At 61.8% G+C, this 25,124-nt stretch overlaps 1 protein-coding gene across 1 annotated transcript in view; it reads right to left on the reverse strand.

Moving 5' to 3' along the window:
- Nucleotides 1-25,124, reverse strand: part of SCRIB (scribble planar cell polarity protein) — a 122,162-nt gene that overhangs the window by 15,275 nt on the left and 81,763 nt on the right. Inside the window, exons 30-39 of the mRNA XM_080339454.1 lie at nt 24,256-24,339; nt 19,202-19,582; nt 16,937-17,005; nt 12,634-12,684; nt 12,008-12,049; nt 11,018-11,146; nt 7,010-7,117; nt 4,413-4,460; nt 3,663-3,810; nt 2,169-2,337 (exon numbers count right to left, since the gene is read on the reverse strand). Of these exons, the coding sequence (XP_080195580.1) occupies nt 2,169-2,337; nt 3,663-3,810; nt 4,413-4,460; nt 7,010-7,117; nt 11,018-11,146; nt 12,008-12,049; nt 12,634-12,684; nt 16,937-17,005; nt 19,202-19,582; nt 24,256-24,339 (1,229 nt within the window). The remainder of the gene's footprint in view (nt 1-2,168; nt 2,338-3,662; nt 3,811-4,412; nt 4,461-7,009; nt 7,118-11,017; nt 11,147-12,007; nt 12,050-12,633; nt 12,685-16,936; nt 17,006-19,201; nt 19,583-24,255; nt 24,340-25,124) is intronic.

A 25,124-nucleotide genomic window follows, 5' to 3' on the forward strand; every position in this document is an offset into this window, starting at 1 on the left:
TTAGTTCAGGCTGAAGACACAACCCTTCCTGACTTTGCTCAACAGCTCCTTGTCCACTGCTGCAAACATTTCCTAGTTGCTTTCATCAGCGTTCACGCTCCCTAACAGCAGAACTCACTTCCTCCGCCTGGAGGTGAAGCGCGTCCCCTCCGCTAACACAGGCGCTGCAGGGTGACACGCTGCCTGCGGACCAGCGCAGCGCAGCGCCAGCCCGACTCCGCAGCCGCCACCGCGGGACGCGCCTGGCCTGCTCCAGCGGCCGCGTGCCGGCGAGAGCCGCGTGGGGGTGACCCGGGACGCGCGAGAACACGCGTCTGGCCAGGGACGCGTCCCTCGGCCTCGGAACAGCGACTCCAGGCGCCGCCCACGCGCAGCCGCGGCACTTGCTGAGGGCTTGTGCTCTGCACCAGATCACCGCAGACTTTGGCTGAGCTGCCGTTACCGTCTGAGCTGCCGTTACCGCTACCGTCTGCGCTGCCGCTACCGTCTGAGCTGCCGTTACCGTCTGAGCTGCCGCTACCGTCTGAGCTGCCGTTACCGCTACCGTCTGCGCTGCCGCTACCGTCTGAGCTGCCGCTAATGTTTGAGCTGCCGTTACCGTCTGTGCTGCCGTTACCCTCTGCGCTGCCGTTACTGTCTGCACTCCGAGCCGCGCGCAGGCCAGCACTGCTCGGTTTGATCTGCAGTGAAAGGCCGCAGGAGCCTGTGTTCCGCAGGTCCGGAACACGCAGTCTCTGTGGCTCGGTGGCAGTCAGGTTTACCACGACTCTGAGCTCTGATTTTTACTGCTCAAGTTTATTTTGATTAAATTTCAGTTTCTGTTCTAGCATGAAAAAGAAATATTTCATGAAACACGAATTCAGTCCACTCTGCTGCCTCGCCTCTGTCCCAGCGCAGGCAATAGAAGCTGGAAGTCATCCGATGGCTCCAGCCGCACTGCTCCCCAACTGCCACGTGTCCCTATGAGAACAGCAGCACAGCGGGCACGGCAAACAGGCAGCGGGTTCCAGCTGTTGCTGTCCCCACGTGTCACTATGAGAACAGCAGCACAGCGGGCACGGCAAACAGGCAGCGGGTTCCAGCTGTTGCTGTCCCCACGTGTCCCTATGAGAACAGCAGCACAGCGGGGCCTCCACGGCAAACAGGCAGCGGGTTCCAGCTGTTGCTGTCCCCACGTGTCACTATGAGAACAGCAGCACAGCGGGCACGGCAAACAGGCAGCGGGTTCCAGCTGTTGCTGTCCCCATGTGTCACTATGAGAACAGCAGCACAGCGGGGCCTCCACGGCAAACAGGCAGCGGGTTCCAGCTGTTGCTGTCCCCATGTGTCACTATGAGAACAGCAGCACAGCGGGGCCTCCACGGCAAACAGGCAGCGGGTTCCAGCTGTTGCTGTCCCCACGTGTCACTATGAGAACAGCAGCACAGCGGGCACAGCAAACAGGCAGCGGATTCCAGCTGTTGCTGTCCCCACGTGTCACTATGAGAACAGCAGCACAGCGGGGCCTCCACGGCAAACAGGCAGCGGGTTCCAGCTGTTGCTGTCCCCACGTGTCACTATGAGAACAGCAGCACAGCGGGCACAGCAAACAGGCAGCGGGTTCCAGCTGTCGCTGTCCTTGCTCAGAGCTGCTCAGTGCACTTGTTATGGAGAAATTCCTCAGCAGAGACTGGACGGAAACGATGGGCAGGAGTGGGATTCAAAATGTCAGGTAAGTGCTTTCTAAGACTGACAGAAAACGTGTTTTGAAGAGAGGAACGCAGCCCAGACTCAGCAGAGAGTCAGGTGAGGACAGCTTCAGCTTCACCCTAGCGCATCCCTATTTCTATCTGAAGTCTAATGAACTCTTCCTCATTCCCCAGCTCTACACCCAACAAGTAGAAAAATAACATCAAGGCAACCTGGAAGACAAGTCCAGGAGAACCTGGACACAAAGGTCTGAAAAGCCGTCCGAAGCCTGGGTCAGCACCAGGGCTCGTCTGGAACCCAGCACCGCCACACGGCCCGCACAGCACCCGAGCAGCCACTCTGCTGAAAAGGAAGAGCTGGAAACCTGCCCATTTCTGTGCCAAAGAAGAAACTCTGCCCAGCCCGCTTCCCTGGAAACTGCTGATAATGGGACACGTCTGACACGTGTGGGTGGTGCTGAGCTGCCAGCCGCGTCTTACCGACTCGCTGGAGCCTGGATGCTCCTTCCGTTCAGCCTCTCGATCTTGTACTCGACTCCTTCGATGATGACACTGGACTGCACGCTCGTCTCAGGCACCTGTTTTACCACCTCATCCTCCTCTGCCTCCTCCTCCAACAGCAGGGCACGTTTCTGCTGCAGTTTTCGAGCTGCCAAGACAAGACAGACTCAGAGCGCACAGCGCTCGCTAAACCCCCACGGGGACGAACCTCCGGGCAGGCCTGGACGCTTACGATCCCCGCAAGTCTGTGCTGGTCTGAGCCCGTCCCCGTGCATGGGAAACGCGCCGTCGTCTCTCCTCCGCTCCACTAACGCGTCAGCGCTAACACGCTCTACGCCGCCCCCGCGGTCCCCGCTCCCTTACTGACTGAGCGTCCGTCCCTGCACACGAGCGCGCGGGTCGCGCCGCGTGCGCCCATCCCGGGCGGGAGGCTGCGTGCCCACCTCCTCTTCCCCCAGGAGCCCGCGCACGGTGCCGGGTCTGATCGTCCCGCTGGCCCGGGAGCCCCCAAAGCGCTGGTGACGGGCTCCCACACGGGGCAGTGGCACCAGACACAGGGGTCACCAGAGCAGCGGGCACGGAAGGGACCGGACAGCAGGCTGCTCCGTGTTCCGAGGGGTCAGGCCCAGTGCTGCTCAGTATCTTATCAATGATCTGGATGCAGGAGCTGAATGCGCCATTAGCAGGTTTGCTGACAACACTGAACGGGGAGGGGGTGCTGACTCTCCCAAGGGACAGAGGCCTGCAGGGGGATCTGGAGAGATCGAACACTGGGTGATCATCAGTGGCATGAAATTCCAGCAGCACAAATGCCAGATGCTGCACGTGGGACAGAGTAACTATGGACACAAGTATAAATCGGGAGAGGAGCGGCTGGAGAGCAGCCCTGCCGAAAGGGCACTTAGTATCGTTCCTCGTCAGCTTTTAAAGCAGCTCTCAAGCAGGAGGAAATTACTTCAGAAAACGGTGGCAGTAGCTTCCCTGCTGCCGCAAACCAGCGCAAGCTCGGAGCAGCACAGCAGCAACAGCAGCTCTGCCGTGGGTGCCACGCGGGGTGCCGTGGGCAGCACAGCAGCAACAGCAGCTCTGCCGTGGGTGCCACGCGGGGTGCCGTGGGCAGCACAGCAGCAACAGCAGCTCTGCCGCGGGTACCATGCGGGGTGCCATGGGTACCACGCGGGGTGCCGTGGGCAGCCCGGGCTGCTGCGCGCAGCCTGGGCGGCTGATACAGAAACATCACCATTCGTGCAGCTTTTCAAAACCTCCTTGGAGCGTTCAGCAGGTGCAGGAACCGCAGCTCTTCACCAGCCCACACAGAACAGGGAGCACCCACGACCGCCTGGACGGTCCCTTCAGGCTATCCCCAGGCCCTAGGGTTACAAGCGCTGGATTTCTGGTCTGTGCAGCCCCGCGCCTCCCTCAGAGAAACGATTCACTTAATGGGCCCAGCGTCCTCGCAAAACTCCAACGTACCTTCCTCTTCTTTCATTTTCTTCAGGTCATCCTCTCCTACCAAGGAGACGCGCTTGGGAGGTTTATCCATCTGCTGCTGCTTCACCTCCATTTCGAAATACTTCTGCCTCTCGCGGAAGGATCGCTGCTCGGGGCTGTGCGGGGCCACCTGCCAGAGCCACAGCGGCACTGCCGGGGCCGCCAGCGCGTCCCACATTGCCACGCACCTGTCCCGTGCCTGTCCCGCACCTGTCCCAGCCACAGTGGCACTGCTGGGGCCGCCAGCGCATCCCGCATTGCCACACACCTGTCCTACGCCTGTCCCGTGCCTGTCCCAGCCACAGCGGCACTGCCGGGGCCGCCAGCGCGTCCCGCATTGCCACACACCTGTCCCGCACCTGTCCCACGCCTGTCCCATGCCTGTCCCAGCCACAGCGGCACTGCCGGGGCCGCCAGCGTGTCCCACATTGCCACACACCTGTCCTGCACCTGTCCCGTGCCTGTCCCGTGCCTGTCCCACACCTGTCCCATGCCTGTCCCGCACCTGTCCCACGCCTGTCCCACACCTGTCCCACGCCTGTCCCATGCCTGTCCCGTGCCTGTCCCACGCCTGTCCCACACCTGTTCCGTGCCTGTCCCACACCTGTCCCGTGCCTGTCCCGCGCCTGTCGCACACCCTGTGCCCACGCGAGATCCCGCTCCACCCCTACGGCACAGGCGCCCGAGTCCCCGCGAGCCCCGTCCCAGCTGCAGCCCCGGCCCAGAACTCACCTCCGGGGCGGCGCCGGGACTGTCCGCGCCGGTCTGGCCAGGCAGCTCCTGCGGGCACAGAGACGCGGGCGCGCTCAGCGGGTTCCCGGCTCTCCCGGCACCGCCACCGGCGCCGCAGAACCGCGCAGCCCGGCCGCCCAACCACAGCCCCAGAGCCCACACGGGACAACGTCACCGCGGGCTCGGGCACCGTGACGGAGAGGGCAGACCTCAAACCGAGGGGCAACTGGAACGGACGGTAACACTGAAGGGGGGACTGAAAAACGCGTGAAGAGCAGCACAGGGCTCAGCTCAAGACGGGGCGGCTCAGCCTTTAAATCAGACCCGGCTATCAAAGATTCACTGCTGAGAAGCGAAACACTGCCAGGGCAGAAACCAGGTTTTACCAGCTAAATAACCAAACACGGGGTGAGCAGAACTGCAGGAAAAGGAACGCCACAAAATTCACCTGGGAACAGAAATCGGAACTGGAAGAAAATCAGAACTGTCAAAAGTTACGAAAAATATGAAAGTTTCTTTAATTACACAGACAAAAGGAAACACAAGAGGAGGGCAAACAACCCACCTTCAACTCAGCCTTCTTCAAACTGCAAGAACTAACCAAGAGTTAATTTTGTATAAGGAGCAAAATCACAGAAAAAGGAAAAGGAAAAAAGCTCCTGGCTGAGAAGCGAAGGTCTGGGAAAGGTCTGGGAGCACAAATTGCTGCAAAAACCAGAAAACCTGGGAGCAAAACACCGCGGGAACACGAACATCACTGCTGGGCAGCTCGGAACGGGACGGCGCGTGAGACTGACCAGCTCGGAGCTTTACCTGGCGTGTGTAACTGGGGGCAGGGCAGGTCTAAAAACTAACTAACATCTTCTTAAAGAAAACAAGAAGCAGGCAAAACTAACTTAAGCTGCGGAGCTATCAGTCTGTTCAGTTTCAACAGGACAGATATGCAGAGATTAACAGTTAAAACTAAAGAGAAAAGATTAACATGGAACAGGTGCCATGGAGATCAATCTGACATGCTCCTTTGATAAAATAGATCACTTTTGAAACCAATGAACTGCAGAGATTTGTCTGAGACTTCAAATATCAGTTCTGTGACCAATCTGGATTAACATTTTAGTCACCAAATATGACTCGGAAACCAGTTCTTGGCCGGTCTCAAGGGGTGTCCCCGGAACTCGGTACTGCGGGCACTTCAATCTCTCTATCAATGGTCTGGATGAGGGGATCGAGTGCACCCTCAGTTTGCAGGGGACACCACGCGGGGTGCAGTGTGGATGTGCTGGAGGGTGGGATGGCTGTACAGAGGGGTCCGGACCAGCTGGATCAATGGGCTGAGGCCAATGGTCTGAGGGTCACCAAGGCCAGTGCCGGGTCCTGCGCTGGGTCACACCAGCCCCATGGACGCTGCAGCTGGGGAACAGCGGCTGGAAAAGGGCCTGGGGGTGTTGGTGCCAGCGGCTGAACATGAGCCAGCGGGTGCCCAGGTGGCCAAGAGGCCACCAGCATCCTGGCTGGTCCCAGCACTGGGGTGGCCAGCGGGACCAGCGCAGTGACCGTCCCTGTGCTGGGACCTGGGGGGCAAACCCGAACCCTGGGGGCAGCCCTGGGCCCCTCACACCAAGAAACCCTTGAGGTGCTGGAGCGAGTGCAGAGAAGGGAGCGGAGCTGGTGAGGGGCTGGAGCACAATGTGATGGAGACTGAGGGACCTGGGGGTTCAGCTGGAGAACAGGAGCTGAGGGGAGACCTTCTGATCTCTGACCTGCCTGAAAGGAGCTTGGAGCCAGGGGGGTCGGGCTCTGCTCCCCAGGAACAAGCACCAGGAGCAGAGGAAACGGCCTCAAGTTGCCCAGGGGAGGTTGAGCTTGGATGTGGGAACAATTTCTTCCCCAAAGGGCTGTGGGGCATTGAACAGGCTGCCCAGGGCAGTGCTGGAGTCACCAGCCCTGGAGGGCTGGACAGACGGACACGAGGTTCTCAGGACGTGGGGTTGTGCTGGTCTGGGCAGTGCTGGGTTAACAGCTGGACTGGATATTAAAGGTCTTTTCCAGCCAAACTGATTCTGCGACACAAGGGTTGCCCTGTTTTGCATGGAGGATGGAGACAACCTCCAGAGGCCTCATCCAGCCTGAATGGCTCCATGGTTCAAATACATGGAGGGGACAAGGAATAGTTCCAATTAAGCCAGAAGACCAAAATCTAATTAAAAGTTCCTCAGAACAGGTTTAGCCTGACCCTGAAAATTCGGAGAGTTTCTTTATGTCACAGCAGCGCGGTTATACAACAGCACCCCAGCGTCCAGGGAGAACACCGGTGACACGGGACCCAGTGACCTTTCAGGACGCGCCGTGTCCACGGACCAGACTCTGCAGGGTGAGCATCCGCAACACCTACAGCCTCAGGTCCCGACGGGCCGCCGGCACGTCGCGCTTCGCAGTAGCTCCTTCTGGAGGCAACGCCGCGCTCCCCGCGCCCGCGCCGCCCCCGCTCGCCCGCCAGGCTCCATCTCCCGCCCCCGCTCGCCCGCCAGGCTCCATCTCCCGCCCCCGCTCGCCCGCCAGGCTACATCTCCCACCGCGTCCCGGCCCACGCCGCTCACCTGCGTCTCCAGCAGAGGGTGCGACAAGGGCACCGCCGCAAACGTCTTGTACGCCTGCTTGACGTTGATGGGGATCTCGTCAGGAGAGGGCGGTGAAGGCGGCTTCTGCTACAGGGACAAGGGCAGCAGGTGAAGACAACCACAGATGTTACAAAGATCACACACGAGGGAAACGCAGCGCAGCCCTCGGCCTGCAGACCCCCAGAGCGGAATACGGCAGGGGCTCCTGCGGCCGCGCGCGGGAACGTGAGCAGCGTGTCGTATACGTGCTATAGGATAGAGCTATACAGCGGCACACGGATCACAGCCCGTTCCGCCTCTCGGCTGGCGAGGAATGATGGCTCTGCTGCTACAGTCCCCACTGACGGGACCCAACTCTGGGGCAGATCTCCAGGCGAGGAGACTGCTGCCAGTCCCCACAGATCCACCAGTCCCACGTGCACAGCGAACAGCAGCGGCTGGGGCTGGAACAGCACCGCTGCACAGCACACTGAGACCAGCGAACAGCGGCTGGGGCTGGAACAGCACCGCTGCACAGCGCACTGAGACCAGGGAACAGCGACTGGGGCTGGAACAGCACCGCTGCACAGCACACTGAGACCAGCGAACAGCGGCTGGGGCTGGAACAGCACCGCTGCACAGCGCACTGAGACCAGGGAACAGCGACTGGGGCTGGAACAGCACCGCTGCACAGCGCACTGAGACCAGGGAACAGCGGCTGGGGCTGGAACAGCACCGCTGCACAGTGCACTGAGACCAGGGAACAGCGGCTGGGGCTGGAACAGCACCGCTGCACAGCGCACTGAGACCAGGGAACAGCGGCTGGGGCTGGAACAGCACCGCTGCACAGCGCACTGAGACCAGGGAACAGCAACTGGGGCTGGAACAGCACCGCTGCACAGCGCCCTGAGACCAGGGAACAGCGGCTGGGGCTGGAACAGCACAGCTGCACAGCACACTGAGACCAGGGAACAGCGGCTGGGGCTGGAACAGCACCGCTGCACAGCGCCCTGAGACCAGGGAACAGCGACTGGGGCTGGAACAGCACCGCTGCACAGCGCACTGAGACCAGCGAACAGCGGCTGGGGCTGGAACAGCACCGCTGCACAGCGCACTGAGACCAGCGAACAGCGGCTGGGGCTGGAAAAGCACCGCTGCACAGCGTCCTGAGACCAGGGAACAGCGGCTGGGGCTGGAACAGCACAGCTGCACAGCGCCCTGAGACCAGCGAACAGCGGCTGGGGCTGGAACAGCACCGCTGCACAGCGCACTGAGACCAGGGAACAGCGACTGGGGCTGGAACAGCACCGCTGCACAGCGCCCTGAGACCAGGGAACAGCGGCTGGGGCTGGAACAGCACCGCTGCACAGCGCCCTGAGACCAGGGAACAGCGGCTGGGGCTGGAACAGCACCGCTGCACAGCGCACTGAGACCAGCGAACAGCGACTGGGGCTGGAACAGCACCGCTGCACAGCGCACTGAGACCAGGGAACAGCGACTGGGGCTGGAACAGCACCGCTGCACAGCGCACTGAGACCAGGGAACAGCGGCTGGGGCTGGAACAGCACCGCTGCACAGCGCACTGAGACCAGCGAACAGCGACTGGGGCTGGAACAGCACCGCTGCACAGCGCACTGAGACCAGGGAACAGCGGCTGGGGCTGGAACAGCACCGCTGCACAGCGCACTGAGACCAGCGAACAGCGGCTGGGGCTGGAACAGCACAGCTGCACAGCACACTGAGACCAGCGAACAGCGGCTGGGGCTGGAACAGCACCGCTGCACAGCACACTGAGACCAGGGAACAGCGACTGGGGCTGGAACAGCACCGCTGCACAGCGCACTGAGACCAGCGAACAGCGGCTGGGGCTGGAACAGCACAGCTGCACAGCACACTGAGACCAGCGAACAGCGGCTGGGGCTGGAACAGCACCGCTGCACAGCACACTGAGACCAGGGAACAGCGACTGGGGCTGGAACAGCACCGCTGCACAGCACACTGAGACCAGCGAACAGCGGCTGGGGCTGGAACAGCACCGCTGCACAGCACACTGAGACCAGCGAACAGCGGCTGGGGCTGGAACAGCACCGCTGCACAGCACACTGAGACCAGCGAACAGCGGCTGGGGCTGGAACAGCACCGCTGCACAGCGCCCTGAGACCAGGGAACAGCGGCTGGGGCTGGAACAGCACCGCTGCACAGCGTCCTGAGACCAGGGAACAGCGACTGGGGCTGGAACAGCACCGCTGCACAGCGCACTGAGACCAGGGAACAGCGGCTGGGGCTGGAACAGCACCGCTGCACAGCGCCCTGAGACCAGCGAACAGCGGCTGGGGCTGGAACAGCACCGCTGCACAGCGCACTGAGACCAGCGAACAGCGGCTGGGGCTGGAACAGCACCGCTGCACAGCGCCCTGAGACCAGCGAACAGCGGCTGGGGCTGGAACAGCACCGCTGCACAGCGCCCTGAGACCAGGGAACAGCGGCTGGGGCTGGAACAGCACCGCTGCACAGCGCACTGAGACCAGCGAACAGCGGCTGGGGCTGGAACAGCACAGCTGCACAGCGCACTGAGACCAGGGAACAGCGGCTGGGGCTGGAACAGCACCGCTGCACAGCGCACTGAGACCAGGGAACAGTGGCTGGGGCTGGAACAGCACCGCTGCACAGCGCACTGAGACCAGCGAACAGCGGCTGGGGCTGGAACAGCACCGCTGCACAGCGCCCTGAGACCAGGGAACAGCGGCTGGGGCTGGAACAGCACCGCTGCACAGCGCACTGAGACCAGGGAACAGCGACTGGGGCTGGAACAGCACCGCTGCACAGCGCACTGAGACCAGGGAACAGCGACTGGGGCTGGAACAGCACCGCTGCACAGCGCACTGAGACCAGGGAACAGCGGCTGGGGCTGGAACAGCACAGCTGCACAGCGCCCTGAGACCAGGGAACAGCGACTGGGGCTGGAACAGCACCGCTGCACAGCGCACTGAGACCAGGGAACAGCGACTGGGGCTGGAACAGCACCGCTGCACAGCGCCCTGAGACCAGGGAACAGCGACTGGGGCTGGAACAGCACCGCTGCACAGCGCACTGAGACCAGGGCTGGATGCGCCACTTTTAGTTCAGTAGAAAATTAAAGATAACCCTGGCAATTTGTGACTAAGGGAGTCGTCCTAATGGGAAGGGACCTTATTATCCTTTTCTTTTTCAGTGGCTATTACACTTCTGTTTCTAGAACGACCAGTGTGCACTTCTGTGTACTTCAAGGCTAGCAGTTCTAGTCTCCCAAATCAGAGTGGCGACCCATTCAGGGACCTACGATCTGGAGATGACCTGTCTTTGATCCACAATCCTCCCTTCACAGGACTCCAGCTACTCAGGAACACCTGAGCAGGTCCACAAGGACCCTCCTATCACTCGTCACCTGTCTTTGCTGCTCCTCTCTCGCCCATCTGCCCCACGGCCCCTCCTGTCCCATCCAGGGAGGAAGAAGAGCTGGGATGAACTGCTCAAAGCGTCACAGACATGAGTGGGAGTGGGGGTGGAAATGACACCACCCATGAGGTTCTCAGGACGTGGGGTTGTGCTTCAACCAGAGAGCAAATACCCTTTCGCTGCTCTATTCCTTCAACCCCTCCGGCTGCACTAACTCAGTTTCAGGTGCTCGTGGTTCTTTGCCCTGGACTGAAATACATTATGTTGTGTGACGATGTTCCCTTCTGCACGGGCTAAAGAACAGCACGTCGAGATCAGAGGAGACTGTAAGACACGTGAATTCTGGCTGATCACGTGGGTGCCCTGACCGTGACTCTGCTTGTCAGCAGTACGGGTTCTTACCTGGGGCACCCAGACTGATGCACTTAAACCAGCCTTCGCTAAGGCCCACGGCCTTTAGGCTGCACCGTCCGCACGGGGAGGGTGCGCTCAGCCTACACACCAGGAAAGCGGCGCTAGAGCAGCCTGGGGCAGACGGACAGAGCTCAGCGAGGGGAACTGCAGGCCACTTACAGAGTTCTGGACACCGAAGCATGGCTCAGGCTGCTGGAAGGGGTTGGGGCTGTCCCCGTCCTCCGAATTATGTGAGGCAGCATTTTGTCGCACTCGGGCGAGAGGCTGAATGACGCCCGGCTTGGTCTGCTCGTGCCAGTGCCACGCAACGGGAAAGGCAGGGGAGGCGGGGAGAGAGAAAGAGAAACGAGCCGTTAGGGCGGCGAGACGCCTCTGCCATGCAGGTGAATGAGAAGCGCGTGCACCGCAGCCCAGCTCCCCAGCGCCGCTGCTGCCCGCAGCCCCAGGCTGGGAGCGCGACCGCAGCAAACGCCAGCACGGCCCTGGTGCCGGCACGTCGGACCAAACGCCAACACGGCCCTGGTGCCGGCACTTTGGACAGGCAAAGACTCAGAGCAGCCAGGGTCACGACAGGGCCAGCGGGTCCCAGAGGGGCCGGGACCCAAGGAAGAATTTGCAGTACAAGAAGCCGCTGCAAGGGTCAGGGGGTATGAGTGTCAAAGCTCGGCGAGCGCGCGCATCGCGAAGGGAGGATGGATGGGGAAACATCAGCCGGGAATGGGGGCTGGCAAAGGCTGGGGATGAAAATGAACTGGGACCAGCGGGGGCTGCAATCAGAAATGCAGACAGAAGAGTCTGAGATGCGCCCTGGACGTCATCACTGCTGGGTGCTGCGTGGAACCGAACAAAACATCTAACACTAACGAGTGCAGAAGCAGGAACTGAGAAAGCCAGCAAAAGCTGCCCGAGCGAAAGCTGCATGGGTAAATGGGAATAAAAGCTGCAAAAACACTCGCATCGAGTTTTCAAATTGACAATGTTTAGACCTAGTGCATTTGTACAAACTTGAGGTACAGTGGAGGATGGAAGGTGGAATAAGAACCGACAGAGACCTGCAGGGCTGGCAGTGAGCACACGCGCCAGGGGATCTCCCCGCGCTGCAGAACGCACAGGGACGCTGCAATGAGGTCTTATGGCGGGTGTACTTACCGATTTACTGTCGTCCTGTGATGTGATGAAGTTAATGGAAGCCTGAAAATAGAAATACACATGTAAATTTGGAGACCTTACAGGAAGCCTTTAGTTTTCCCTGCTCCATACAACGAGAACTATGGAACTCCCAAGCGCTGCCTGCCGTGTAGAGGGAAAGCGCGCAAGCCCCCACCAACCCCGCCGAACCTGCGCCAAACCTGCGCCAAACCTGCGCTGAACCTGCGCCGAACCTGCGCCGAACCTGCTCCTCCGCGCGGGGAACAGCCCGGCCCGCACACAGGTGCTGCTCGCGGTTGCTCTGCGATGCGAGGAGGCGCAAGCAGCTCTGCTCATCCGCAGGCACTGCGCCCTCCCTCCCATCGCCCACCTCCCACCTCCCATCTCCCATCTCCCATCATCTCCCATCTGCGCTGCAGCTCGGCCGGTCCCGGCCTGTGCACAGCCCTGCGCCGGGGCCGAGCTCGAGCGAAGCCACCAGCGCCCAGCGTCAGCGGTGCCGCAGCCAAACCGGGACACGGGGCACGGGGCACGGGGCACGGGGCACGGGGCACGGGGCACAGGGCGATGGCAGCGGCGCCGGGACAGCAGGAGCAGCAGCCACACGGCACACCAGCAGCACTTACAAAGCGGGTCTCCCTGCCCGAGAGGTGAGCGGGACGAGGGGCCGCAGGCGTCTGCAGAGCGGACACGCCAGGGACGACCACCGGGGAGAGCGGGAGAGAAAACGGAGAGAGCAGGTTTTCCGCGTGAGGCTGAGACGAGCAGCGTTCCCACCCAGAGCGCTGCGACCGCAGCTGCCGCGTCCGCGCCGCGGGGCGCCCCCCTGGGCACGCACACCCCGCGGCCAGCGCCTCCTTCCCCACACACCAGAGCTCTGGCCAGGCCGGAGCAGCGACGCGGCCCCAGGCCACGGGACTCAACCGCCCTGAGCTCTGAAATAAGCCTGTAAATCTGGCTGCACTGTGAGATGTCAAAAGCGAAGACTTCACATCAAAAATAGATGGTGGCAGAGAATTAAGAGATGCGGTTCCTTGGAACTCCTGAGCTGGAGCAATCACCTGAAGGTCAAGTCTCCCGAGTCCCAGCAAAAGGACCAGCCCCGAGGCCAGGGACTGCCCCGCGTCCCTCAGGATCAGCTGCTCTCCCGTTCCACTTTGTGGGACATTCGCCGTCCAGAGAGAACTGACCCCAGCGCGCGGCGCCTCCCCGGGCGAGCGGGACACTGCCACGCAAACACCGAATCACGCCGAGCGGCAGAGGCTCCCGCGCCAACGCGGCGCCGAGAACACGGGAGCTGGAGCCGCGGCCCAGCACCGTGACACCGGGGCAGCTCCAGGAACAGCCGCTCGTTCAGAACGGCCGCAGACCAAGGGAGGAGAAGAGGCCACTGAATGACACACGGACTAGACCTCAGAAATCAAAGCAGCGAGCAAACCTGCTGAAGACATTAAAAGGCTAAAATAAAGGATAAAGTAATGAAATTGGCTATAAGTGCCTTAAGAATCTGACAGAATATCACTGAACAGAGAGATAAAACAGGAAAACAAAAAAAAGCTGTATAGATTATTCAATACGTGGCTCAAGCTACAGAGAATTCATTACACAAAAATCCTGAAGGGCCAGAGCAGACCACAAATTACAGCGAGTGCCCCATGAAGGAGTTTGAGACACGCCGCTTTAACTGTAAAGAGCCCCTGGGGTGCTCTGGACCCCGTCACCGCGTCAGTGAGGCCGTCTGCTCCCCGAGCGAGACAGCGAGCGGTTCCACCGGGCAGCCCGGCCAGAGCGCGAGCGCGACCGGAGGACACGAGGGGCGCTGCGGCCACAGCGGGGGCATGGTGACGAGGCGCGAGACGCGGACAGACAAGCGACCCGTGAGCAAGCCCACCTGGGTCAGACGAGCGGGCGGCGTGACCGCCAGAGGCTGCTGGAGGCACGGACACGGGCACTGAGCCTCCCACGGCAAAACACTGATCAACACACATCGGGGCATCGGGAAAGCTGCCTGTGGCAAACTGCAACGAGGGACACTGCATCAGCAAGGCCAGTGCCGGGTCCTGCACTGGGTCACACCAGCCCCATGGACGCTGCAGCTGGGGAACAGCGGCTGGAAAACCCAAGGAGCTGGGGGTGTTGGTGCCAGCGGCTGAACATGAGCCAGCGGGTGCCCAGGTGGCCAAGAGGCCACAGCATCCTGGCTTGTACCAGCACTGGGGTGGCCAGCGGGACCAGCGCAGTGACCGTCCCTGTGCTGGGACTGGGAGCAAACCCGAACCCTGGGGGCAGTTTTGGCCCCTCACGCCAAGAAACCCTGGAGGTGCTGGAGCGAGTGCAGAGAAGGGAGCGGAGCTGGTGAGGGGCTGGAGCACAATGTGATGGAGACTGAGGGACCTGGGGGTTCAGCTGGAGAACAGGAGCTGAGGGGAGACCTTCTGATCTCTGAACTGCCTGAAAGGAGCTTGGAGCCAGGGGGGTCGGGCTCTGCTCCCCAGGAACAAGCGCCAGGAGCAGAGGAAACGGCCTCAAGTTGCGCCAGGGGAGAGTGAGGTTGGATGTGGGAACAATTTCTTCCCCAAAGGGCTGTGGGGCATTGAACAGGCTGCCCAGGGCAGTGCTGGAGTCACCATCCCCGGAGGGCTGGACAGACGGACACGAGGTTCCAGGACAGAGGGCAGTGCCGGGGTGGGTTATGGTTGGAATCAGTGATCTCGAGGGTTTCTTCCATACAAATGATTCCATGATTTTATGATCAAATAGTCGTTTAAAAAAGTGAGAAAGAGCAGCCAAATACTGGAGCTGGCATCCAGGAAGACGCAGACTTGCCACCTCTAGAGTATTTCAGAACTTGACTGGACATGGCCTTGAGTAACCTGACCTAGCTGGACCTGTTCCAAGCGCGGTCTTTGCCGTGCTTCCCGCATCGTTCCAGGGGCAGCCCCATGGCCGCCCGTTGGGATCCGGGCTGCTTCTTCACGGGAGAGCCGAGGACCTCTAAAGACAGGGCAAATTAATACCTTGATATCATTCTACTGTAGAATTATCAGTACTATCCCCACCACATGCCTTCTACATAGAAAGAACCCAATCTCAAAGAAAATCTGTGCTTTGGTAAAAGGAAAACCTGGAAACAGCCCCGAATAAACCTCCACTCAGCACGCAGCTGCTGTTGTAAAAACAAATAAGAAACCACACAGAGCTAGAACAGAAAGCACTGAAACAGTAGTGCTGCAATGAACAGTGTCCCTTCTAGTCCTTCAGTGTCCCTGGTGGTGACTCCCGGGCTGGCAGAGCTGAGGGAGCTGCGGGACGGGCTGGGAAGCGGCAGCAGACGGACCTGACGGCTGCGCAGCGCGGATCCAGCACGGATCCAGCGCGGATCCAGGGCGGATCCAGGGCGGATCCAGCGCAGATCCAGCGCGGATCCAGTGCGGATCCAGCGCGGATCCTGTGCGGATCCAGTGCGGATCCAGTGCGGATCCAGGGCAGATCCAGCGCGGATCCAGTGCGGATCCTGTGCGGATCCAGCGCGGATCCACCGTCCTGCTCGCTGCCCCTTCCCGAGTCACCGTTGGTCGTCACCCCCCAGACGGCGCCGTCCACCCCGCTGTGCTGAGCTAACGGAGCGCACACGCAGCTGCCGTCAGCTCAGAGGAGCGGCCCGGCCCGGCGAGCGCGGGCAAGCGCCGGGCAGCGGGACCACGGCCGCAGCGCACCGGCGCTGCAGAGTGCCACAGACACACAACCACCGAGGATCAAGTGCAAGTACCATTTCCAGTTCATTACAGCCCCTAATATGAAAAACAATAACGTGCAATGACTGTGAGGGGAAACTACAAAAATCCATTGAATAGTATTTACCTTCAAAAGTCTCAAGGACCTTGTGAAACCCACTGCCGCGGGATAAGAGTGAAACGAAAGACTTAGCAAGATGTAAAAGAGGCGGTCAGAGCTGATGTGAGAAACAGAACAGCTGCTGAGAACAGGCAAAGCTCGGCACAAAACAAACCCAGAAGTTCCAGGAACCGAAGGAAGTCCCGTTCCAGAGGGAACGCCGGGCTCTGGAGCCGGGGAAACCGCTGCGCGGGGGCAGGGGGCGCGCTGCTGGGGGTCCCGCGGCATCGTGCACGAGGGGCCGCCGGGACTGCACAGTGACCGTTCACAGACCCGGCACCTCCAAGTCCCCTCTGCTCCCTTCTCTGACACACTGGCTGCAGGAGCTACTCTATGAGGCACCGGGGAGGCCACTCTCAAAAACGACAGAGCACTACCACTGGGTAGTGGCTCCGGGTACCCTGCTGCTCATTGCTCTCCGAACTAAGGCACCCCCCAGAGAAATAACTTTCGGCTGAGTTTGTGACGTCCTGTGTCTCTGGGACGCCTGGGGGAGCAGAGTCTCCCCCGGTTCTCCGGGTGCCCCGGGAAGGACGCCCCTCCACCCAAAGCCAGCGCTCTGCAGGTGGAAGCCGCGCTCCGCTCCGGAGGAGCCCCCGCCTGTCCCGCCCCGCTCCGCTCCCTAGGAGCCTCCGCCTGTCCCGCTCCGCTCCGCTCCGGAGGAGCCCCCGCCTGTCCCGCCCCGCTCCGCTCCGGAGGAGCGCCCCGCCTGTCCTGCGCCGCCTGTCCCGCCCCGCCTGTCCCGTCCCGCTCCGCTCCCGAGGAGCCCCTGCCTGTCCTGCCCCGCCTGTCCCGCCCCGCTCCGCTCCGGAGGAGCGCCCCGCCTGTCCTGCCCCGCCTGTCCCGCCCCGCCTGTCCCGTCCCGCTCCGCTCCGGAGGAGCCCCCGCCTGTCCCGCCCCGCTCCGCTCCCGAGGAGCCCCTGCCTGTCCTGCCCCGCCTGTCCCGTCCCGCTCCACTCCGGAGGAGCCCCCGCCTGTCCCGTCCCGCTCCGCTCCCGAGAAGCCCCCGCCTGTCCCGCCCGGGGACACGCTCACCTGATGGTTCCCAGGAGAGCAGGGGGTTTCACGCCTGGAATTTCCTGCCCCAGACTCGCCTGCAGGAGCCTGAAAGAGAGCAGACAAAGCTCGGTGGTCACCGCACAGCAGCAGCTTCGAGAGCAGGAGCACGGGGAGCACGACATGCAGCCCGAGGCCACCACGCGCCACCTCCCCGCGGGGAGCAGAGCCAGCACCGGGCCCAGCACAAGAACTCGCAAAGAGTGCTGGAAACAACGAGGGAATGACTCTAAACACTGGAACTGAGATCACGGCCACAGACCCCGCAGGGCCAACAGAACAGGTTAAAGCCCCGGCCCCAGGCTCTCCATAGCCCTGAGCAGCCTGGGCCCAGCCTGGGCAAACCTGTCGTGTGGACTGAGCCAAAAGAGCCACCCCAGCTGAACCAGACAAGACTCAGCCCAGGCCGCTGGTGCTGGCCAACCGGCAAGAGCTCTGTGAGAATCAGAGCAAAGACAGGGCCCGTCCCACCGCAGGAACCGGCCGTCCCCAGGAACCGTCCCACCGCAGGAACCGGCCGTCCCCAGGAACTGTCCCACCCCAGGAACCGGCCGTCCCCAGGAACCAGCTGTCCCCAGGAACTGGCCGTCCCCAAGAACCGTCCCACCCCAGGAACCAGCCATCCCCAGGAACCGGCCATCCCCAGGAACCAGCCATCCCCAGGAACCGGCCATCCCCAGGAACCGGCCATCCCCAGGAACCGGTCATCTCCAGGAACCAGCTGTCCCCAGGAACTGAACACCTCCAGGAACCGGCCGTCCCTGGGAACCCATCCCCAGCGCACAGACACCTGCGGCTCAGTCCCAGTCGCCACCTGCACTCTGCCCACAGCGTTAAGGAGCACAATTCGAGAAGTATTTTAGATGCTTAAAGATGGAAACGGGTCATTTGGGATTTAGAGAGCTGTTCAAGCAAATCTAGAGCTCTGCAATGGTTAATGCCATTTCCATGCACCGGTGAGTCATGTTGACATGATTCAGGTCAGCCTTGGGCAATTGTGTTTCTACCGACCAAGCCAGGAGATGGATCTGAAGTTTATATCGGAGCGCAGGCACCTGATCCTCATCAGCACTGTCACGACAGAGTGTGGCAGCACGTGCTGAGCGCCTCGCGCCTCTCACTCCGCAGCCCTGCGCGGTGCAGCACGCGCGGCCGCAGCCCGCAGGGACGGGGCTTGCGGCGCTTTGCCAGCTCAGCCTGCGGACACGCTGCTCCAGCTGCATCAGCACAGGGCGGGCAGATGGGAAACGGGCCCCTCCGACAGCAACGTGGAACCGGACGATCGCCGGCTGACCGAGGACGGCCCACGGGGCATCAGCTCTGCCGCCAACAGCGCCAGCGCTCTGAGCGCTGCTGGCTGATCCTGAGCCTGCATGTCCATAATGTCCAAAGCAGCACTCTGAGCACTGCTGGCTGATCCTGAGCCTGCATGTCCATAATGCCCAAACCACAGCCGCTGTGTTCTAACGTACGGAGAGGCTACCGAGGTTCAGCTCTGCCTCACTCTGCCCACACACCCCTGGAAAACACGTTCTCACCAAGGAACTGGCTACAAACACCTAAGGGAACTGCAGCTGCCTGTTGCTTGTTTGAGCTTTTGCTTCTGTGTGGCAGCTGTTTGTGGTTTTTTTGCTTCTCTTGCTTTTCAGACCTTCCGAAAGGCTGAGAAAGAAAAAGGGGGAAGTGGTGTGGTGCTAATCTGGAATATAGTATCTGTGTCTAGTCCTTGCTCTGCCACAGGCGCCCTGTGCAACAGTCAGACAGTTAAATACAGACTTCCAAGAGCAAAAAGCCAAGTTCTCCCTTGAAATCTGAAAGTCCAGATAGACTGAAATGTGTCACCCACAGCAAGCCCCCGGGCTGCAGATTAACTGTGCCGGCTGCGCCGCCTCCTGGAGTCAGAGGTCTAGGACCGGCCGTGTTGTTCGGGCCCAGGAACATCCGTGTGATGGCACCATCATTCTCCAACGAGCCCTGCCAGCTCCCCGCGGTGACGCTGGTGCGGACAGGGACCGGCGTGCCCTGCCCCGCTCCTGCCCCAGCGAGAGCCGGGGCTGCTGGCAGCGCCGCGTCCCGCAGAGCTCAGCAGCACGCTTGGCAACAACGGGGAACGTTAGTGCTGGGAGACAACGGTCCGCACACCACACTCGAGAAGCGCGTGTTAGGTGGGATCAGGCTCGGCAGGACGCGGGCGGCCGCCACGGCGTGCCCACGTGCCACACACCGCATGCCAGGGCTGCTTGCCTTGGAGTACAGGTTGGTCTTCAGCACGCCCCCCTTGCCGTAGCCCAGGGGTGGCCCCCCCAGCACCGTGCCCCGGCGGTTGGCCACCACGAAGGGGTTCTCGCTGAACAGGATGGGCTGGGAGTCGATCAGACACTCTTGCTCTGGCGCCTCTGGCGTCTGGTGCTGGGACAAGGGGCAGCCCGCGGGATCCTGCTGGTCTCGCTGGGCCGTTTCTGCCCCGCTCGTGCGCGCGTCGGGCGGCGCGGGGTCCCGGGGGCGGGCGGGCGCGCTCCCGATGGGGCCCACGGCCGGGGCCGAGTCCCGGCTGTCCTGCGCCGGCCGCGGCAGCGCGGCTCCGGCGCCCTCCATGCCGGACCTGGCCTTAATATACTGAACGAGCTGAGAGGAAACAAAAGGATCAGAGGAAACATGGAGAACAGAGTCAAGGAGAGGAGGGAGAAAATACAGAGCAGCTGGTGCTGCTGAAGGACAGAGGAGAGAGGAATGCCAGTACTGACGCCCACACGACCACCCCTTCCCTCCCTCTGCCACCGGTCCCGGGATCCCCAGTGGTGCTTCCAAGAGCAGAGCTGAGAACCCAGCTGTCAGCACGTGAAACACGCCGAGCTGACGGGCACGAGCGCTCCCCGCACACCCAGCTCCCCTCACACCCAGCTCCCCGCACACCCTGCTCCCCGCACACTCAGCTGCCTGCACACCCTGCTCCCCACACACCCTGCACACACAGCTGCCTGCACACCCTGCTCCCTGCACACCCAGCTGCCTGCACACCCAGCTGCCTGCACACCCTGCACACCCAGCTCCCCACACACCCAGCTGCCTGTACACCCTGCACACCCAGTTCCCTGCACACCCCGCACACCCAGCTGTCTGCACACCCTGCTCCCCGCACACCCAGCTCCCTGCACACCCAGCTGCTTGCACACCCAGCTGCTTGCACACCCAGCTCCCTGCACACCCAGCTCCCCGCACACCCAGCTGCCCAAACACCCAGCTGCCCAAACACCCTGCTCCCCGCACACCCAGCTCCCCACACACTCAGCTCCCCGCACACCCAGCTGCCTGCACACCCTGCTCCCTGCACACCCTGCTCCCTGCACACCCCGCACACCCAGCTCCCTGCACACCCAGCTCCCCTCACACCCAGCTCCCCGCATACCCAGCTGCCTGCACACCCTGCTCCCTGCACACCCCGCACACCCAGCTGCCCGCACACCCTGCTCCCTGCACACCCAGCTGCCTGCACACCCAGCTGCCCAAACACCCTGCACACCCTGCTCCCCACACACCCTGCTCCCCGCACACCCAGCTGCCCGCACACCCCGCCTGGCTGCAGCAGGTCTCCAGACATGGCTGCTCTCCAGCGAAACGCCATCCCAGCGCAGTACACCCCCAATGCAGCGCCGCCATCGCACGGCCGAACACCAGCTGCCTCACCCCAGCGCACTTTCAGGTATTTCCAGCACCGCCACACAGAACAACGCCTCCCACCTCGCTGAGTGCGCTTCCATACAGTCACACAGCTATCACCACGTCATCTGTCCCATGCAGTCCCACCACACCTTGAGGGGCAAACACGCTTTTACAGCCCCACTTCACCATAACACACACCAACAAGTAACAGGCGGCTGAGGGGCGGCTGAGGAGCGGCGAGCTGCACAGACCCCCTGGGGCGCGCACTGAGGCAGGACTGGAACCCAGCTCCAGTTCTGCCAGCGCTCAGCTGCCCCGGTCCCAGACGAAGCGCCGACCTTCCCTCGGGCAATGCCAAAGAGAGACGTTACCCCCGCACAGCCTTCTCCCGCGCAGCAGACACCGCAGGGCAGCGACGCCGCCTCCCTCTCCGCAGGCGCCGGCGGGGAGCAGGAAGACCCTCTGCTCAGGGCACGCGCTCCAGCACGAGTCACGCAGCGTCCGCAGAAATAGCTCTGCAGGGCCGGGCGGGCTGCGGCTGCAGCGGCAGCTGCGGCGCTCCGGATTCCTGAGCCCTTCCCCAGCGCTCGGCCCGGCCCAAAGCGGCGGCTGACACAGCCCCGGCTCCGATCGGGTTTCTTCAGACACGAAACCCCTGCTGCCCTCAGAAATGTTGCTATTGTAGCTATGTGCCTTTCCAATGCACAAAAAACCTACAAAACCCGAAACCAACCAACTGAAACAAAAACAACCAACAAAATCCCCAAAACAAGACACATCCAAATTCCAGCCTTTTTTCCCAGAGCGCCACAAATCACACCGGCAAGCTGCAGCTCTCCATGCAGTGCGCAGGAGGTTCCGCCAGCCGACAGGAGCTTTCGGGACATGCTCTGTCCGTTCGGACGCAGTAACGACACCGCTGCCCGCAGCCCCGCAGCACGGATCGGGACCCCGCTGCGCCGCTCCAGCCGGTCCCTCCACCACCACCACCTCCTGCGTTTTGCCAAGGGACGACTGACCAAGGCCTGGAGGGCACAGTGGAGCTGGACGCCCCCCGGCACCCCTGAGGTCCAGTGGGCCACGGGGAGCTCAGGGCCCGCTCGTCCACGGGCAGGGCTGGAACCGAGCGCCGTGACCCGCCGTTCGGGCTCCAGCGCCGCTGCGGCCGCTGTGCCGGCGCGGCTGCCGCCTCCCGTGCGCACCGGCGCTATTTCTGTCAGACGAGCGGCCATTTCTAGTCCGGGTAAGCACAGACAGTGCCGTGTGCTCTTCCCAGCGCTGCCCCCGTCGCCCCTGTCGAGCAGCCAGGACAACTGTGTTTTACCCGCCATCCAACACAAACACAGAAGAAATGCAGGTGCAGTTCCGACCCATCGCTTTGCCACAGAAGCTGAAACAAATCTAATCTTAAATCTAATGAACAAGTACAGAGAAAGAATCAGTGGCTGGAAATTGAAGAGAAACACATTGAGACTGACAAGCAGAGACTGTTAATGAACTAACTATAGTGATATGCTACTGAGAGGTGCAAAGTCTCCTCCATTGCTTACAGTCCAGAAAGCAAAACTGGATTTTCAGCGTGTGCTGTGCAGACGCAGCCCCTCACAGCTGCGCTCCCCAGGCCTGCGCTGTGCGCACGACAGACCGCGCCAGCGCCGCAACGACTGCGCGCAGCACCCGGCACCGCCGTGCGCAGGGACCCTGCACGCCAGCGACTGCAGAACCGGTGCAGCCGCGAGCATCAGGTGAGCGTTCCCGTGCAGCTTCCAACGGGGGTTTTAACAGTGTCCAAACAAACAGACATCTTAGTAAGCCCGATAAATCTTGCCCACTAAAGGACCAATACAGGGCAATACAGATTAATGCAAGATAGACAACTACCTGCCCCCTTCTTCAGGGGCAGTTCCTGGGGAAGCCTTGTGACAAATTCCACTCAAGCTACAGTGGTCAGGACAGAGGTCGGCACCTCCTGCTCAACGATGTGCCTGCAACACCAGACTCGTAGGCACCGTGTGGAGAACGTACGTGGTGAGGAAGCTGGCACAGAGACGGCAGGAAAAATGCTGTGGGCACCGGGCATGAGTCAGCTGAACGCAGTCAGAGCGACCGGAGACGGACAGCGCGTTAACTGGGCCGCGTGCTTTGTGTCGGCCGGACCGACCCGCGTCTGCCACCCCAACGGGGCCGGCGGCTCCCGAGGGAGCGTCCTTGGAGCCGCCTCCCCGTCCCGCCACCCGGGCAGACCGGCCATTTCCAGCAGAGCAGAGTCGGGGCTGGCAAACGACAGCTGGGAAAAGAGAACCGTGGGCCCAGCTGGCCCTGCCCCGGCTGCGGGACATTTATAGCTGCCGCCCGCGCCGCGGCATGCCGGCGCGGCCAGCCCGCGTGCCGGGCCCGGCGCTCCTGCGCGCGCAGGCGGCTGCGGCACGGGCTCCCGCGGCACCGGGCGCCCAGCACGCGGGCAGCTGCCGCGTCGGGCCGGCTCTGCCCCTCCCCCCAGCTGCCCAGTTACACTGAGAGGTGCTAAAAATATGTCAGAGCTCTGCCTGATAATGCTTCTGTGAACAGCCGGGAGAGAAAACCCAAAAGCTGGGGAGTATGGGAGGAACAAAACACGACAAAGCTGGAGAAAAGCAGGGCTGTGATCAGTGTGAAAGCAGAAAGCAAGAGAGCCTGAGGTCAGCGAGAGGACAGATGGACAGGAGAGGGACCTGTCTGGATGGAATGAGGCGGACAGTGAAGGTAAAAGAGATGATCCCGAAACAAAGGAAGGGAGATGATCCCGAACCAAAGGAATGGGAATGCGGGATCTGTGATCAGAGCCAAGGGGCCGCTCTTGCTGCCGGAGCAGGTGCAGACCGCAGCGTGAGGGAGCAGGCAGGAGCCCGGCGCACTAGGCATGATGCAGGGAAGACAAAACACGACCAAGGGAAGCGAAGGGGTGAGGTAAGGTTTTAAACAACACGGGAGAGACAGACGACTTGTGAAGTCTGTGAAATGTGGGCTTCTCTTGGCTGAGCTGCCCCCGCGCACCAGGGACTGGAACGCAGGTCCCGGGACAGGAGCCGCCAAGGCTGTGCAGGACTGAGTCACGATGCACAACCGCTGCCGCTTTGCCTTTGGCAGTCCTGGACGGACCTCGGTTTAGTACTTTTGGTGCCAGCACCCCCCATCCCTCCTCCTCGCTAAACACCATCCGCAGTGAATTCACGCACAACTCTGTCAGCGAGCATCTCCCCTCGCTCCGCTCAGCGTCCAGCCGGTCCCTCCTCGCACGCCCCTCTCTCCGCGGGGCTGTCCCTTCTGCCGCGTCCAGGGCGCTTTTCTGGCTCGGCAATTACCCGGCCGCCTCCCTTTCCAAAATGCCAAGTGACTTGGCTGCAGTTTCTTGTTCTCATCTCTCTTTGTGGCTACCTCCTGTTCCACACTGCCCGGTTCTACCGCGGTTCCGCTCCCGTGTCCCGGTGCAGGGCGCTGCCACCTCCCCCGGCGGCGCCGTTGGCCCCAAGCAGCCGCGCCCCAGCCCACGCCGCAGCCCGTGCCCCAGCCCGCGCCGCAGCCCGCCCCTCGGCCCACACCCCGTCCCGCCCCGGCCCGCGCCCCGGCCCGCACCGCAGCCCGCCCCAGCGCGCACTTACGGAGCGGTTCCCGCGCTGCAGGCCGCTGCTGGGCAGGGCAGCCAGGGTCCGGTAGTCTAGGCGCAGCGGCTCGCTCGTGGCGTTCTGGAGAGGGCAGGGAGGAGAGAGACAACACCAGGACATCAGGCCAGAGGTCAACCACATCCCTTAGACACAGCGACTCAAAGGAAACCACCCCGGCGATAACCAAGGCTTATCTCCAGGCGCTGCAGGAGGTCCCCATTGATGGAAAATGAACCAGACGCACACATGGCAGAGGCTTGAGAAACGCTGCAGAGACGCCGTCGCTCGAGGTCCCCGCAGGTGCACAGGTCCCCCCCGGCTCCTGCCACACGTGCCCACGTCCACTCCCTCACACGGGGAGAGAACGTGACGTACCTACCGGTGTCCTCCAAAGAGCACCTGGAAGGCTTACGGCCTGGATTTGGAGACATTGGGGAAGGCACATCTGTAACTCCTCTACAGAATCACAGAACCAGAGTGTCCTGAGCTGCAGGGACCCACAGGACCATGGGTTCCAGCTCCTGTCCCTGCCCAGGACACCCCACAGGTCACCCCGTGTGTCTGAGGACGGGGTCCAGTCTCTTGAACACTGTCAGTGGGGCCGTGACCCCTCCCTGGGAGCCTGTTCAGTGTCCAGCACCTCTGGGAAGAACCTTTTCTCCATGTCCCCCTGCCTGGCACATCTGCTGCCGCTCCCTGGGCTCTGCCGTCAGTATCTTTTCTCCACCTTAACTCACACTCATTGTATAATTTTGTTTGATTTCACTCCCCATTTGCATTTTTTGGCTTTTCTAATTCTAGCCATTGTTTTTCACCATTCCCTCCTCAATCACATCACAGATTTCTTAATTTCTGGTATCTTCTCC

The sequence above is a fragment of the Nesoenas mayeri genome (genome assembly GCF_963082525.1).
Source record: "Nesoenas mayeri genome assembly, chromosome: 2".
In the NCBI taxonomy this organism is placed as follows: domain Eukaryota; kingdom Metazoa; phylum Chordata; class Aves; order Columbiformes; family Columbidae; genus Nesoenas; species Nesoenas mayeri.